The 17,500-nt window shown below is 40.0% G+C and overlaps 2 protein-coding genes across 6 annotated transcripts in view; both read right to left on the minus strand.

The window, feature by feature from the left end:
- Positions 1 to 2,104: 2,104 nt before the first annotated feature.
- mybphb (myosin binding protein Hb) lies at positions 2,105 to 14,238 on the minus strand. 2 transcript variants are annotated; one of them, XM_057338838.1, is made up of 13 exons: positions 13,910 to 14,238; positions 10,969 to 11,022; positions 10,686 to 10,820; positions 9,545 to 9,712; positions 7,945 to 8,033; positions 7,071 to 7,266; positions 6,844 to 6,983; positions 6,601 to 6,760; positions 5,935 to 6,071; positions 4,137 to 4,323; positions 3,447 to 3,499; positions 2,557 to 2,596; positions 2,105 to 2,180 (listed from the first exon to the last, which is right to left on the minus strand). In XM_057338838.1, the coding sequence occupies exons 1-11, from the start codon at positions 14,136 to 14,138 to the stop codon at positions 3,468 to 3,470; spliced, it is 1,527 nt and encodes a 508-aa protein (XP_057194821.1). In that variant the 5' UTR covers positions 14,139 to 14,238; the 3' UTR covers positions 2,105 to 2,180; positions 2,557 to 2,596; positions 3,447 to 3,467. The 2 variants fall into 2 exon arrangements, with proteins under 2 accessions (XP_057194821.1, XP_057194820.1); XM_057338837.1 differs by lacking the exon at positions 10,969 to 11,022 and having other exon boundaries at positions 13,910 to 14,234.
- An 860-nt stretch (positions 14,239 to 15,098) lies between these two features.
- The window catches only part of nav1b (neuron navigator 1b), a 69,264-nt gene continuing 66,862 nt past the window's right edge, over positions 15,099 to 17,500 (minus strand). For all 4 annotated transcript variants that reach the window (XM_057337026.1, XM_057337027.1, XM_057337025.1 and 1 more), the window contains one exon: positions 15,099 to 17,500. This exon is cut by the window's right edge and continues 415 nt beyond it. The gene's annotated coding sequence lies outside the window, so the exon portion shown is untranslated.

Here is a 17,500-nt window from a genome sequence, read left to right on the forward strand (position 1 = left end):
TGTGGTGTAGTGTGGTGTGGTGTAGTGTAGTGTAGTGTAGTGTGGTGTGGTGTGGTGTGGTGTAGTGTAGTGTAGTGTGGTGTAGTGTAGTGTGGTGTAGTGTAGTGTGGTGTGGTGTGGTGTAGTGTGGTGTAGTGTGGTGTGGTGTAGTGTAGTGTAGTGTGGTGTGGTGTGGTGTAATGTGGTGTAGTGTGGTGTGGTGTGGTGTGGTGTAGTGTGGTGTAGTGTAGTGTGGTGTGGTCTTTAATTCTTATCAAAGCTTCGGTTTACACTTCAAACACAACTACACACCAAACACACACAATAGTAAAACATCTTTAATATTATATTTGAATAAAGTTTTCCAAAGTTGTATATCACTTTTTAACATCATTAATGTGGCTGTATGTGAATGTTCATTGATCAGTGTGTTGTGAATGAGACCTGATATCTCATCGAGTTGTGTGTTTGGTGAAGTTGCGGTTGTGGATTCTTTATGTCATTAAATGTCACAGACAGCACCGGCATCATCTGTTTGTCCAGCTGCTGTGTCACAATAGTGAAATAACCCTGATACAATAAACTCTGTATTATTATTGCTCTTGTGTGTGTTATCAGATTACACGTGAAGCACAAAAGCATTGCTTTGAGAACCATAGATGTGTATTTGCAGATTTATGCTTTTATATGGTAAAGTTCAGACAAAATCACATTCTCTGTGGTTATATTCCTTTAAATGATAGAATGACAGAGGCTAAACTGAGACTTTAAATGTTGTGTCGTACAGGAATAAACAAACTTCACCAGTGTGAAAAAAGAAATATTGGAGACAGGATTTATCTGGAACCAGGTCTGAGTAAGAAGTTGTTAAGAATTAAATAAAATCCCACTGGATAACATGAAAATCCTTTGTTTTTTTTTCAGAATTTCAGTGTATCTTGTTGAATTTCATTTTTATTTTTAGAGGATTCTGAATTCATTCCTTTAAGATTTATAATTCCATTAGGAATAGTAGAATTTTATCAATGCATCCTTCCCTGTGTCTGAATCTAGATCCTGAACTCAAAGAAAAGTTCAAAGTTCATTAAGTGCTTGTGGGTTCAGATATTTTGCGATATAAAATAATTGTTCACAATATTTAGATATGCAAAGCAGAAACTGTCATTAAAGACAGAATAAAATAAAAAAAATGTTAGCTGTCAGACGTAGATGAGAAATACATCACACCCGTGATTGAGTGATCAACGGTGCAGTTCAGTTCAACTCAATCTTCTTTCATGGTTTTGTTTACAGGTGTCGCTGTGACAGGGAAACAAAAAACTCCATGAGATGTTAACAGTAGATCAAATGATTTATAAGGTATGAAGCCCGTGTTGTCTGAGAATGCGTCAAATCAAATGTGCGTTTGTGGTGATTGAGGTAAAAGACAGTCATGGTGCTGCCCCCTACTGGTCAGATCGCAGTTTCACTCTCTCACACGCTCGACACGACAGGCCGTCACCTCGGGACTCTAATATTTGTATGACTGTCTTCAGTTAGACAGTTTGTGTTGTGTTTGGCAGATGAATTCATGATACAGGCCAACCTCAACAAACTGAGGAAATATTTGTCTCTGTCAGGATGGATGGCGATGAACAACACGCATAGCGAATAGTCCACTGGAAGTCTTTGCATTCATGAAGAGATGGTTATCATTCTGTTCCAGTCACTGTGACTGTGTGTGTGTGTGTACTCCGTTATATTTGTGAGAGCCAATCACACAAACATGCGCCGCTGACAAATATTGATGATTTTCATCATAGTTTGAAGATGAAAAGAAGCCAATTGCTTACCAGGTTATTGGATCACAACCGGGTTTGTAATCACACATATCCACATAAAGTGTTTAAAGAACTGCAGAATAAATCTTGGGTTTAAAAATGACATGACGACATCATCTCGCTGAAAGACTGAAGTTTAATGTAACACACATCGATCGGACGGTCCAGTGGGTTTACGTGGGACTTCATCACGGGACACAGTCGGGGACGGATCTATACGTCCATACACAGACAACTGCTGATGTAAATGTCTGTATAAGCGCTCTCTCGCGAGAGTCACTCAAAACAGGAAAAGAAGGAAAATGTCCATGTTTATATATATTTTTATTTCATATGTACAGTTCATGTATTTTCTCATCAGCAGAAGGCATCTTCACCATCCTGTTACAGAAATAAAGAATAAAATCAGTAAAAACGTGACAAAAACGTGTTTAAACAACTTGGCTTATTACATTTATAAAACTGATGTGTGCACAGCAAAATCGCCAGTGTTAAAAAAAGTCAAATGAACACTCACGGTGTATATATCACCCACACTCTCTAAATGTGGATTATGTAAACACCGTGAGAGTTCATTTGACATTTTTTGAACACTGGCGATTTTGCTGTGTGTGTTTGTGTTTATCGCCTCTTAAACCACTTCAGACGCAGCTCATTCTGTGTGATTTTACAGCTGGAAGTTTTTGTTTTATTAAAGATGGAATGCATTTAACACATTTTTCAGGTTTCAGGACGGGAGTTTTCTGTTTGTTCTCACCTCAGACGGGACTTCACATTCTGACGTTTCTAATTTGGGACTGGAGCAAATGCAGAGAGGAAGAAACAAGAAACAGGTGTCAGTCCGGCCCGAAATAGTTTTAACGTCCAAACGGCACGGTGAACTTTAGCAACACACACAAATACACACGACATTCAAGCGTGCACAGCGGACTCGAACACGACTGAAATTGCGTCTCTTCAACCTTCTCTTCTATTTTTTCTTTTGTGATCTTTTGTAGAAACACGAGTGAACACGGTTAATATCACTCACCCGCTTATAGTAGCTACATGAGTGAGCTCCACCTTTTCAACCCCAACATAATGTTTTCGATCTAGTAAATGTGTGGTCACTGTAACTGAGTCTGGGACTCGGAGCAGGTTTAATTTATGAGCGGTCGCAGCTCGAGATGAGCGTCCAGCAGGGGCCTCGCACTCCCAGTTTAGTGGCCGCCATGTAAGGACACGACTGGAGGAAGACAGATGTCACGTCAAGACCCAAATAGAAGAAGAAGAACTAAACTGAGTTTCAGGATCTTGACATCTTGTTCTTCACGTCTTAAAAGACTTTCAAATGTCTACAGTCTCGTTTCATTCTAGAAAACCATGTTCATTTTCCACGTTTAAGTGCATTGAAATAATAAAAATGAAGATTTCTTTATTGTATAAAATACTTTCATCTAACAGAGAGACAGGAGAGATCTTCTAACTTTGTGTCTCAAGTCATTTGTTTTCTGTCTTAAAGTCTCTCAAACCTGTAGTGTAAAGGCTGAGGAAAGATCAGAGTCAAGTAAAACACAACACGTGCCCCCAAACTACCAATCAAGTATCAGTTGAAGTATTTAGCTTGATTGAAACACAAAAAAAGCCGAGTGAAGTACAGAAACTGACCTGTATGAATGTGTGACTCTTTCATTTCTTTTCGGCGTCAGGGTTCACAGGCTCTGTTAATAAACCAAAGCAAACTGTGACACTACTGCACGTCTAACCAATGCAAAATGACCTAAACAAACACGTGTTTGTAAGCAAACAGTTCTTGGACCCCATTGACTACCACACACACTCTTAAAAAAGGCTCTCCCATGCCATAGAAGAACCTTTTGGTTCCATAAAGAACCTTTAACATCTCGGTTTCAAAAGGTTCTTTGTGGCGAAAAAAGGGTTGAAAGACCCTTTGACTGAGTGCTTCTTCTATGGCATCGCTGTGAACGACCTTTTAAGCAGCTTTTAAGAGTGTAGTTGGAAAAATGAAAATGGAAGTCAAAAGTGCCCCAGAACGGTTCGCTTTACTACATTTTTCTAAATATCTTCTTTTGTGTTTAACAGAACAAAGACATTTATAAAGTAATTTCTATGGTAGTCAATTGGGTCCGAGAACTGTTTGCTTACAAGCATTCTTCCAAATATCTTTCTCTCAGAACAAAGAGGTTGATACAGATTTAGAACAACTCAAGAGTGAGTAAAAGAAGACAGAACTGTGGTGTTTGTGTGAACTTCAAACAGAAATTTTTATTATTTATTATTGTTATTCTAAATTCAAGTCTACGACAGAAGAAACATCAGAGGGTCGCGTTGACTTACGTTTGACCTCCAGCTTGCAGCTCACCAGAGCTTCTCCGTGCTCGTTTCTGGCCCTGCAGGTGTAGACGCCGCCGTCAAAGTTTCCGGGCTTGCGGATCTCGAGGGAGCAGATGCCCTGGGCGTTCATTTGCCTGAATTTAGGGTCTTCACCGATAATCATCTGATTCTTCATCCACTCGATCTTGGGCTGTGAAGACATGAACACAGTGAAGTGTTTGGGGTGCTGTGTCATATCGCTGTCTGGACATCCATCCAGTTCTGGTGATGGAGGAATGTCACTAATCCAGCTCACGCTGCATGTCTCGACTCCATTATTTCAGTTATTCCCGGGAGGAGGTGAAGTATATCTGGTGTTATGTCAGTACTGGATTTCTGCACCCTTTGACAAATCAACTGTCGATTATGGGCTAGACTTCACGGCGGAACATTTTTCAACACCTTCTAGACTCATGAGTCAAGTGCATATGAAAACCCTAACTGTATGAACCTCACATCAGAGCTACACAGAGGAGAATGTTGTTGCTCTCTCATAGATCTCAGATGTCTTACATTTAACTTCTGTTTTATTTAATAATTCTGAGACATTTTTCTTACGGTGACTATTGTTAATAAAACACATGAAGAGTCTGGAGGTGTAAATGAATGTAGATTGTAGAGGTGAAATCATCTGGGTTCATGAGAATGAGTTGATATTGAGATCTTCAATAATATTGATTTTGGATTGCAGACGACACAAATCTGAGCTCAGTTTATTTTTAAGAGTGAGACACTAAAGGTCTTTGCACATACAGTCCGAAATTTTCGTATGCGTTTTTTCGTATTCGGCTCTCGCTTGTACGGTGTCTCTGAATTGTTCAAAAAGGCCACTCAAAATGCTTGACGGATGCGAAAAACGAACCCGGTCCGAATTTTTTTATGACGGACGAAAATATCGGGGGCGGTGTGTAAATGTGATTGACACAGCGTGAGGTCGTATTTATTTTTTAACGTGCGGAAATTTCGGACGCAAATTTCGGACTCAATGTGCAATGGGCTTAACTCTTAAATATGAAGGTGCTTAAAAGGTCGTTCACAGCCATGCCAGAGAAGAGCCATTTCTGGTTCCACAAAGAAGCATTCAGTCAAAGGTTCTTCAAAGAACCATCTCTTTCTTACTTTTTATCATCTGAACAACCTTTTTTCACCACAGAGAACCTTTCGTGAAACAGAAATGTTCTTCAGATGATAACGGTTCTTTATGGAACCAAAAGGTTCTCCTATGGCATTGAAGCACCTTTTTTAAGAGTGTCTTTTTCTCAGGAGAAATGTCTGAGACACAGATGAGACCCAAGCATGGTTTCAGTCTGATGGTTTTAAACTAAACCAAGTGTTTGATCCATCAACAAGCATCACAATGTGAGCGAGATGTTCCATCATTCCTTTCCTCTGTGATTCACATGCTTAATAATGAAGGTTCCTGTATGATTTCATCAAGAACCTTCAACATTCACGCAACCTCTCTGTTGCACAAAAGGCTCTTTATAGAAGAACACGGTTCTTCACAGCGATGCCATTTTTGGTTCCACAAAGAGCCGTTCCGTCAAAGGTTCTCTAAAGAACCATCTCTTTCTTACCTTTTCATCATCTGAAGAACCTGTTTTCACCACAGAGACCCTTTTGTGAAACAGAAATGTTCTTCAGATGATAAAGGTTCTTTATGGAACCATTCAGACAAAAAAGGTACTTCTGTGGTATCGTGAAGCACTTTATTTTGAAGAGTGAAGGGATGGTTCTTTCATGAACCTCTTAAATCACACACCTTAGGAAATCCCCTGACGGAGCAGAGCAGTTTGGCGTTGTACCCGACGGTGGCGCTGCGGTCTGCCAGCGGGGTGGTGAATTTAGGAGCCTGGCTGAAGTCATGTTCTTTATACTCCGGAGGTTTATATTCAATCCCTGAAGAAAAAAAGAGCCAGAATGAGAATCGCTTTAACTGAGAAGACAAATGGAATGCAACCCCAAAATAATTTAAAAACGACATTTACAGGTTTCGTTCGAGGAAAAAAAAGTCATTTAGAGTTAGATCAGGGGTAAAAAATCATTTAATGCACAAACGTCACACGCCGCTTAGACCTTCGAATTCATTATTTCAAAAGGCGTTTCATTCGATCTGCTTTCACGCCAGAGACGGTTTAACGTTTTTTTAATCCACGCATGTGATGCATTTAAATCGTTAACATTAGCCACCTCGTAAAACCTGTGAGATCAGATATACATGTTAGTTTTACTTCTTTGACTTTATTTATACACTGATTTAACGTGCCATTTATTTGTTATGAAATATCATGTCAAGTTACAAATGACAATAAATAAAAAAACAGTCAAATAACATGAAATACCATACGTAATCCAAAATATGAATTACCGCATAAACCACGTCCATGTATAATGTGTAAATATGATGATATAAAACATGAATAAATACCTGTCTTCTGGATCGTGGCAGATCCTTTGGTAACAGTGGCATCTTCACTTCTTCCACATTTGTTCTCCGTGAAGGCCCTGAAGATGAAAGTGTTGCCCATGATGAGATCTGAGATGGTGGCGTTCATCCTGTTATAATGTTCCAGCACTGTAAACCAGTCCTGCGGAGAGACGGCAACACACAATCATCACATCCTCAGATAACCCAACGTGTCATGTCCAGCAGATCATGTTGGTTTTGTACCCCCGTCTTTTTGTCGGCCTTCTGGATGGTGTATCCGGTGATGGCTGTGTTTCCGTTATCCTTGGGCTCCGTCCATTCCAGAGCCACATTGAAACCCCAGGTGTCCACAATCTTGATGCTGGCAGGAGGTCCAGGCAACTCTGGTGATCAGGCCAAAGAGACGCACGTTAACATTCGCCAACAACGACAAAACATTGAACGTACGAGTCTGTGAATGGAACGCTTACCAACGATCTGCAGGGTTAACTGAGATTTATCCTCAAAACTCTCCACTTTAACACACATCTCATACACACCGGAGTCGACACGCTCGGCACCGCGGATGAAGAAGATGCTGTCCTTGTCGCTGTTGCGGATGTTCACCTTTTTGGTGTCGATGGGCTGACCGTCCTTTGTCCACGAGACCACGGGTTGTGGTTTGCCCTACATGTGAGAATATTTGAGAAACATGTTCATGAAAACTGGGTTATTATAAAACCAACCGTTAGGTTAAATTAATCCAGGAACATATTTAAGTTTGACCCAACAATGGGTCTAAAACATTTTTTTGTTGGAAGGCCCCCTTTGTGTAAAGCGCATCGTTTTGCGGCCCCCACCAAATAAAGACTTAAAGACTTAAACTTAGAATTTGAATTATACCCAAAACACATTTAGACATACAATGCTGGAACATCAGTTCCTTTGGTTGGTGGTCTTATTTTTCTGATGTTGATTGCATAAAATTTATGATAATTTCATAAAACACCACAAAACCTGTGGTCCCCCTGGATCCATCTTGGGCCCCCAGTTTGAGAACCACTGGTTTAACCAAACCAGCATAGGTTAATTTACAAGCCAACGGTTGACCCAACGCTGGGTTGAAATAACCCAACATTTTATATAGACTAAACTGTCAATAAAATATTTCACACACCAGAATTGAAGAAAAACACAATGAATTACATTTTACACAAAGAAAATAACGTCACCACCATTCCACAAAAAAATCTGTCTCTTAATACTGTCAAATATTTCGTTTTTAAAGTAACGTGATGATCATTTGTAACATAATTATAAATATTTATATTAAACACTGTCAAGTTTTATGAACGGATGACATACGCTGAAGGGAATAACAAGATTAATCTTCTCGCCGACGTTCTTCACATAACGCTGTCTCAGGAAACGTGGCAGACGGATTTTGGGGCGATCTGTAGAATGAAAACACATGATGTCATATTCATTACAGAGGTGATGGGCTTAAAGATTTCATTGGTTCATCATGTAAGGCTCATTTATGCGTTTATTTGAACGGGTGTTTGGCTGTCAAAGCGTTATCAAGATGACAGAGATTCAGCGAAGAGTTTTCAAAGCTTCATGTGATCCAGCTTGTGTGAGCGGGACTGAAATTTCATCCAGCGCTCAGACTAACACCACATTTAACTCTCTGATCCTTGAAACCTCAGAATACCTTTATTTGTTTCAATTATCCTCTTCTCTCATTTCTTCTTCGCTTCCTTACTTTTACTGTTATGTTTCTACTGCTAACATGTTTTCTATAAACCTTCTTTGTAACAATGTTAAAAAAAACGCTATAGAAATAAATTTGAATGGAATTGAATATATACTTTTTTTTCATTAAAGTTTTCAATAAACATTGTGTTTCTACTTTTATCATCAAGTTGTCTTATACAAAGCTTATATCAGCATTGCATTTATATGAATAAAAATAGAGAACCGTTCCTAAATCTATCCCCCAAAACGAACTCATTTTAATTGGTCAGTTTGCTTGAAGCAGTGCATGTTAATCTAACCGTGTCTGTTGAAGCCTCCAGCGTGCCTGTAAATAAACACAGATCTCCAGCGGGCTGAAAAAGCCTCACGGGTAACCTTAGATGCCACTTGACTCCTCCTGCGCTGCGGGAACATAAGGGAAGGAATCCCACCCGTCCCACTCCGACCCTTCACACTTGCGCCCATCGCTCTTCATGGAAGCGGATCCAGAGCGCTGGCTGTCAATGGCTTTGAAGCTATGTGAAACTTTCTCCACCTAATCCTTGTTAATCAAAGTCACTTACTGAACATTTTCTCAGGATCTCGGAACAGAATTGATTCTTATTGGAAAAGACAAAGCTTAAGTGCAGGGCTACCGCCGGCCAACCCAACCTTCCATCGGCGCTCTGCCAAAACCTCCTTTCATGTCGTCCGGATTCATGTTACATTCCGTCCTTCATTTACAATTTCTTTCTTTAGATCACACACACACAGGCTTTACATAACCATAATGCGGAGGAATGAGATTCAGTGTTTAAACTTTATCCGCACAAACCACATGTACATTTATGCATTTGGCTGACGCATTTGATCCAAAGTGAGCGCATTTATTCTTTACATTTGACCTTCACGCAGCTGATGCAAAGCTCTACCGAACAGAAACACGTGATGCATACGACATCAATGATTTCTGCAAAATAAAAACCATCAGCGTTTCTGTAACCTTCCAGCAACGCTTACGACGCGCTGCGTGTTGGTATCACACACGCATGTACTGTAAGGCAACCCCTCCACGAGCTCGCGCCAGACTCATGTCAGGTAGATTTATGTTGTCACAGCTGGAGCTCATTGAGGGTGTCTTGAGAAGAGTGTGAGAGGTGAGGAGATGATCTTCACATGAGCACTCATGACAAAGCCCACCATCTCGTGGATCTGCTTTAAATCTTACCCACGACCTCTCTGACCAGCACAGCATCCGCAAGAGTGGCGGGGGGGCTGCCGCCGCCAGGGTTCATCGCCACCACCCTGATGTTCAGACGATCACCGGTGGTCTGATTCTTGATGACGTAACGGCAGGAGACGGTCAGCTCCTCGTTCACCGCTTTCCAGTCGCCAGCTGGGATCAAATCAAACGAGTGTTTAGTGTCGTCATATCAATGTTTCATTTCTATAACACACAAAACTTTTTTGCATGTTATTTTCAAAGTGACCTTGACCGGCTGGAATAGAAATTGAGTACTGTAACCACGAACTAAATCATGCACACTACAGTCAAACATTTCACACATTACTACATTCAGCCCTTCCTGTAGCCTAAAATCAAAAGTTACAATACGTTCATGGGTTCATTTAATTAACTAGTTGAACTATTGTACACCAACGTAAATGAACAATCTTTAAAATGTTGTAAAAAAAGGTTGTTATCATTATGGTAAAGTATACGCATTATTTTTACATTTCAGAATCAAAGTTGCGAAATAACACAAATGAAGATATGAGAATTATGAAGTGATCTTGAATGTTTTGATTTGAACTCTTATATGTGAATCTGGATTACAGCAGTTGAAGAAGATTTCATGTGTGCTTTTCTGAAAAATGAATACATAACTTTATATAAAGGCACAATTTAAATGTCATAAGGTCAAATGTTTTAAACATCACAATGACACCGGTGCAATGTTTCTGAAACATTTCGATTTTTGTTTTTCAAAGAAGTCCAATCGAACAGAATTTTTGGTGCGCTTTTTTAATTTGGCACAATGTATTTGCAGCGTCGACAGGTTGAGCAGTATTTACGTCTGGAAGCCATCACTCTCTGCAGACGTGTCGGTGGCACTAGAAATGCCTGAGTCCATATAGGGACAGAAGTGTGAGGTGGGGTGTAAATGTTGCATTGACATTTTGAGGACAGGTGCAAGCCATGCTTCAGACTCGGTCTATAAGATGCTAATGAACGACCCCTCGTGTTTAATTTAGCGTACGCTATTGTCAGGCGCTATTTCAAGAAGCTTGGCAGGACATCACAATCAAATGATTTTCAAGATTGAGGCCTTGAATATCCAGGCTGTGTGATTGTAAAGCACACTCACTTCCCTCCTTGCAGATCTCCACAGTATAACCATCCAGACCAGAGTTTCCGATGGTGGCCGGTGGTCTCCATGAGACGGTGACTGAAGTGTCATTGACGTCCTCGACGCCGAGCTCAAGCGGCACGCTGGTGGGCTCTGAAGACACCAAACAAACATGTCATGTAGTCACTACAGAGACACGACACGTCATTGAACGTTTCCATGGAAACAGATGGGATGTCCAGGTATACAGTACATGTGTATAAATGAGGTATAGATGTTGGATTGGTCTGGTGTGTTTTACCTGCGGGTGGGGGGGGTGTGGGTGCTTTGATTTCCTCAGCAGGTGGAGCTTCAGCTGGTGTTGAATAAGCAGGAGCACATTAATAAAGCAGCACGACTGGATATGAGCGCTGAAGGCATTAGTGTTGCTCATACACATCCAATAATACTCAAACATGACACTGCAGGTTCAGCACAACAGACACTTTCTGTGACCTCTCGTGTGGTGTTCAGGTCTGTTACTAATTACTAAAAAATGATGTGATTCGGGTTTTTTTCAGCCTCAGACATTTAGACATTCAAAAAAAACAATCGGACTTTTTCCATGATTGGGAGGCTGTCACGATTGTGAAATTTGGCTGAGGATTAGTGGTCAATTAAATCATTGTGATTAGGGCGATTCATTGTCTGTTTAAAGGCTTTGACAGTTACAACGATTAATCAAAATTCATTTATTCAGTGAATAAAACATAGACACATTAAGAAATGTGAAAATTCTGTAAATAACAACCATTCCCTATAGAGTGACCTTAACAGAAAAGACTGAGATATGAGGATGATGTCGTCTTACTGTGTAGATGCAGCAAATCTGGAATCACTTTAACAAAACTCATAAACACAAAAAATACAAATCCGGGAGAATTTAAATGATGAAGAAATGTCATTCTAACGCAACAGCGAGTGCAGATCAATGATGGGGATGTAAAACGCTGCAGATCACTTTTGTATTCTCAGGATTTACAATCATTGCGCTTCTCTAAAATAATTGCTATTATGTCAAATAATTGCGATGAGACGATCATTTAAAAAGTGTGACAGCGCCAGGTACAAATGAAGAGTTTGGTTCCAAAATGAGATGACTCCCTTTTTAAATTGGCCTAAAATCATGTTTTTATTGTGGTAGTAAGCTGTATTTTTTGAGTTATTGTGGCTTAAATCAAAACAAAGCGACCGCAGTTTGATTGATATTCATTGGAATGCACAATAAAAAAACATGATTTTGACTCATTTTAAAAACGGAGTTATCTCATTTTGGAACCAAAATCTTAAACTCTTAAAAATGAAGGTGCTTAAAAGGCTGTTCACGGCGATGCCAGAGAAGAACCACTTTTGGGTCCACAATTTGTATTTTTTGTGTTTATGAGTTTTGTTAAAGTGATTCCAGATTTGCTGCATCTACACAGTAAGACGACATCATCCTCATATCTCAGTCTTTTCTGTTAAGCATTCAGTCAAAGGTTCTTCAAAGGACCATCTCTTTCGTACCTTTTTATCATCTGAAGAACTTTTTTTCACCACAGAGACCCTTTTGCGAGACAGAAATGTTCTTTGGGTGTTGATGGTTCTTCTTGGAAGCATTTAGACAAAAAGGGTTCATCTACGGCATCGTGAAGCACCGTCAAGAGTGTAAATGCTGTCTATGTTATTTGTCATTGAGATCAAATGTTATGGATGTGGATCCACCAGATTCAGTAACTCAAAGCGAACACCACACATGAGTTCACAACAGAGGATCATTTAAAGTCTTCTACAGGGACGTGACATGTGAGGAAAGTAGCAGGTTTAACACATCCCTGAACAAAACAAGAAAGCAAGGAATACTGATGAATGGATGCATTCAAATAGTTGATCAGCATCTGTCTCTCTCTCCGCGAGTGGAGCGGTTGATGTGCGTTCCTGCGGTCACTACAGGCTCTGAATTCCTCTGCATTATAAGGTCTCCAGTGGTATTCAATAATTCCTTCACAGATGTTGAAAAGCTTTTGGATACTTTTCGTTTGTCACAGAGTAAAAGAAACAGATCACCAGTGTGATGGCTCATTACAGAGAGAAACAGTCTCACTGACGTCTCTATAGAAACACAGCACGGTAATACTGTAATACTACAGTGACACAGAAGAGACTTCTGTAAGAAATCTAAACGTGGGATAGGCTGATAAATGGAGCGGGGAGGTGAATATCAAAGCGGCGAAGCTAAAGAAAAAATACTTCTGCTTTGCTATCATGCCCAGTTTCATGAAGATTAAAGCAAAAGGTTTTATGCATTGGAAAAAATGCTGGGTTGTTTCAACTAGATCTGTAAGTCATGAAATCAGATTTTCACTCCTCGATTTAAGAGAATTCCCAATCACTATATCTACTGGGACGCTATTGGTCAAATACGTTTTAATTGAGTTTATTTTATGTTCATGGTCAATGAATCACACTCAAAACCCGAGTGTAGTGAGGCAAAGAGTCCGTAACCACTGCCACGGAAAATTCTCTAGACTTGAAACATCCCAGCATGTTTCGGAGTGTAGAAAATGAATCTGAATAACGCGTGTGAGATGAAGTGTGGTGTGCGTCAGGAAGAACAGCTGTTATCTTCACCACATCCTGTTGAAGTGAGGTGAACAGGTGCAGATGTTTTTTTTAACCCATCAGCTGTGAGCTGCCACGAATACACACTGCATTTATATCCACTTTTCAAGCTTTACAAGTCATTTGTTGCTTCTGTAAAGTGTTTGATTTCTATTTGTACGGGTTAAGCTTACAAAACCACAGATAAATGAACATGTCTCAGACATATTTCACCCCAAACCCAGACCATTTAGACATGATATGTGCATAATGAAAATGAAGTTATACTTCTGGACACAGATTTATCTGCAAGTACTCTACACTACACTATATGATAACTGCACTGCTAACTAAATTAAACAAAACTATTCTTAAACGAATTAGACAAAAAATATTCTACACAAATATAGTTTGTAGTTTGATATCCTACCCTGTTAAAACTGCAATGACGATTAACATCACTGTATTTTCGTAATACATATTTGTAGGCCCTACATACCTATATAAATGATCATATTTATCTTATTTTTCCTTAGATTTGAGGTCATTTATGTCCCGTATACTAGTCATTATAATAATAAATATGATCATGTGATATGAGTTCGGCTCTGGGACAGAAGTACCTTCAGCTGGAGCTTTGGGTTCCTCCGCTGGCGGGGCTTCGGCAGGAGCAGCTTCACCCTCGGGGGCAGGGGCAGCTTCTGCGGGCGCAGGTTCGGCAGGGGCAGGTTCTGCTGGGGCGGGTTCCGCAGGCGCGGGCTCAGGTTCGGGCGCGGGCGCAGGCGCGGGCGCGGGTTCCTCCTTCTTGGCGGCCTTAGCCGACTTCTTTATCGGGGCTGGTTTTGCCGGCATGCTTGTCCGCGTTGGGGATCCCTCTGACCTCGCAAGTCCTTCGGCTCGGTTTGACGGCGTCTCAGGCCGATATATAGCTCAAGACACGTGAACCCCTCCCCTTTACTGAACTCTCAGCATCACGAGCTCTTCTGCAGACTGCAGTCACAGCACTGACACACTTCACACATGCCCCTAAAATACACTCGACGATTTTCATCCTACAGATTACAGCAAAGAGTTTCACAACTTTTCAGTGACAAAAATGTGTAAGGAAAAAGAGGCAAAGGGTAAAAAGCACGTTCATCGCGCGCGAGAGCGCATTAACAAAACAAACAAACAAACAAACACAATATTAGTGGCATATTAAAGTGAATAAATAAAATAAAGCATATTAAACGCCATACATATTTTACTACGCACACCTTATGAAGAGTTTGGTTCCAACATGAGATTACTCCCATTTAAAATAATTTTTCAAAAATCATGTTCTTTACTACGTTCTCGTGTTTTTATTGTTTTTTTTGTGAGTTATTAGGGCTTAAATCAAAACAAACCATCTGCAGTTTGATTGAGATTAATTGGAATGCACAATAAAAAACATGAATTATGAAAACGAGTTATCTCACTTTGGAACCAAGCTCTTGTCTAGAAGTTACGCTCGCTGACGTGGTAACCATGGCAACAGTGCATCGTAAACTTAAGCATATCATTAATCTTCTTTCTTTGACCCGCACCGTTCAAACACAACTCAAATGTCTCTTTTAAGTGCTCATTCATAAGACACAACACTTAAGAAAATCAACCTTGATTGTATTTTGCGGATTGGAATCTACCATAGTAAATGTGTGGCTTTACCGTAAAACCCCCAAAACCTACAGTTACTATTATTAAACCAGGATTCACTTTCATAAGTGCAGAAGTAACCTTTTGAAATTAAGAAATGAATTTGTAAACATATATGACGCGGACACACAACAGCACTTTTGAAGGTTGTGGTTTATTATGACAGACGAAGACGTCTGGTGGTGATGTTCTCATGTGGACTGGGTCAGTCCATCACAAACCAAAGCAAATTCTCCCTTACAAACCACATCTCGACATGACTTGATTTTCTTCTTCAATGATTGTTGTTGCAAATGTAGGGCCACGCTATTTACAATGTATACATTTATAACATTCTGTACAAATGGAACTTATGCTTTACAAACCATCACTCAGGGGGAATTACAAAGTAACATCAGTCATTCTTTTCATATTAGTTAGAACACGTCTGCTTCACACGAGGTGACATGCGCTTACAACACTTATAAAGCCGAAAACACCATCTATCATCATGTAACTGGACCTTTAATGGAATAGTTTTGAACTTCTGAATAGATGTCAAGCATTGCAAGTGAAGGAGCGACTTTTCAGCAACTTCTCACCACGTTGTGTTTGATCTCTGCCATACACTTTCTCCATCGGTTCACAGAAAACGTTTCAACATTTCAAACTAAAGCCATTGGAATCAATGAGATATCCAAACACTTAAACTCAAGACATCACCAGAAAGACACAAAATCCTCTGTTTCCCGTGAACTCCAGACTTAAACACACAATGAATTATTGCAAACAGCAATGCTATATTCTACAAAACAACCCCGCGACAGATTCACACAGACGTGTAAAGTGTAGACTTCAGACTTCATTCAACTAAAATCAAATGTTTTAACATTCACCTTACGGCAGAGCAACAAAGCAAAGAGTGAAAAGTTGCTGAACTGTGGAGATTTAAAGCACAACACAGCACAGCTATCACAGGATCACAGGCATGAGAATGCAGACGCAGCGATAAACTTATTTAAAACACAACCCGATGGAAATCTCTCATCTCAATAACCAACAGTGTGTTTGAAGTGACACGTTTGACTATAAAACAAATGAAGCTTTGATGACAAAAGCCAATGTCACACATGTCTGGAATGTCAGCAAACATCATTCTCACCTATTAGAAGAAAGCAAAAACAACAACAAAAAAGAAATCTTATGCCTCACGTGTTTCTCTTTAGCTTATAAACTCTGCTGAAGCCATTTGGACCCTTTATAAAACTCATCTGTATATATCAGAGAGATGATTATTGTGAGATGAAGGAATGGAGTTCAGACCTACATGCATGTTTTTGACAGTATTAACAGTATTTTCAGCTATAAAGATGGGCAGTTACTGGTCCACTGCTTATACTGGGAGCAAACATGTCTGTGATGGAGAGAAAGTTTGGATATGTTTACACCAGTTCAAAAAGGAGTTTTCTCTCCTCTCTGGACACATCTATCACTACTGCTAGAAATGAAAAAAAAATCTCGGCCATTGATCTGACAAGAAACGGCATTATTACGGAGTTGTATCTGAAGATGCTCTTAAATGCAACAGATCTGTAAGGCTATTGGATGTCAAGTGAGATCAAGATGTTTTCCTATAGTGACACCAGAAAGCACCAAACATTCAAAGCTAATCTTCATCCTCCAGCATCTCTCATCCGCTTCACATTGAACAATGCACTGAGTATATAGTTGTCACTGAAGAAGCTCTATTTGCACCATTAGAGAGAGAGAGAGAGAAGTAAACTGAGACAACAGCTCTATTGAATGTGTTTAGAGGCCTGAGATGACCAAAGCCCTGAGCTGAGATCAGTTTCAAACCCAATAAACCGTCTCTACAGCACCGTCACGCTCAAATAAAAAGTGCACAGAAATCTGTGTGGCGTGGAATCGTTCGCAGATGTCAGTGGTTGGGATCTCATGCAGATTTGAGTGGGAATAGAGGGCTTGAGTTTGAGAACAGCACCCCCTACAGAGCAAAACACGACACTGCTTCTGTATAAGGCATTCGCTGAGTTTAATCCGTTTTTAAATACGCAAATCATATTAGTTTGTCACAATTTAAAGTGAATGTGGATGTGCAGTTTCACTACTTTTGGCTTTAGCTCATTTTGTTATTCACGTTCAACATAAACTTTCTCAAGTATTTCTGAAAGTCAGCACAAGTGTATTCATGTTTCAAAGTTACATGAGTGATCCCGGGCACACAGAAATCAAAGGTACAGAAGAGCAGTAAAGAGAGAAATGTTCTACAAGTCTGTCATGTTTAGTCTTGCTCTCGACTCTTTGCCTGTCTGATGATGTTCAAGTGCACACTAGTGAGTAAAGTTTAGCACCGGATTCCTTGAGTTGTTAATATGGGCAGCAGTGGAACAGTAAAGGCTCCTGGAATACCACACATACACACGCTTACTATAGTAAAACTGAAGTGTTTGTCAACACATACTGTACTGTGTATATATGCCGACAGAACAGCTAGAAAAGTATCACGACTTTTATCCGTCTGATTTTCCTTTTTTAAA

This window comes from Triplophysa rosa, linkage group LG7, assembly GCF_024868665.1.
Source record: "Triplophysa rosa linkage group LG7, Trosa_1v2, whole genome shotgun sequence".
Classification (NCBI taxonomy): domain Eukaryota; kingdom Metazoa; phylum Chordata; class Actinopteri; order Cypriniformes; family Nemacheilidae; genus Triplophysa; species Triplophysa rosa.

Bases quoted from the DNA above. Each gene is read 5' to 3' on its own strand.
- mybphb (XM_057338838.1), bottom strand. From the start codon at position 14,138: ATGCCGGCAAAACCAGCCCCGATAAAGAAGTCGGCTAAGGCCGCCAAG. The intron at 10,821-10,968 runs GTAAAACACACC...TGGTGTCTTCAG, and splicing joins CACACCCCCCCCACCCGCAG to AGCCCACCAGCGTGCCGCTT. The intron at 6,984-7,070 runs GTAAGCGTTCCA...CCTGATCACCAG, and splicing joins GTTAACCCTGCAGATCGTTG to AGTTGCCTGGACCTCCTGCC.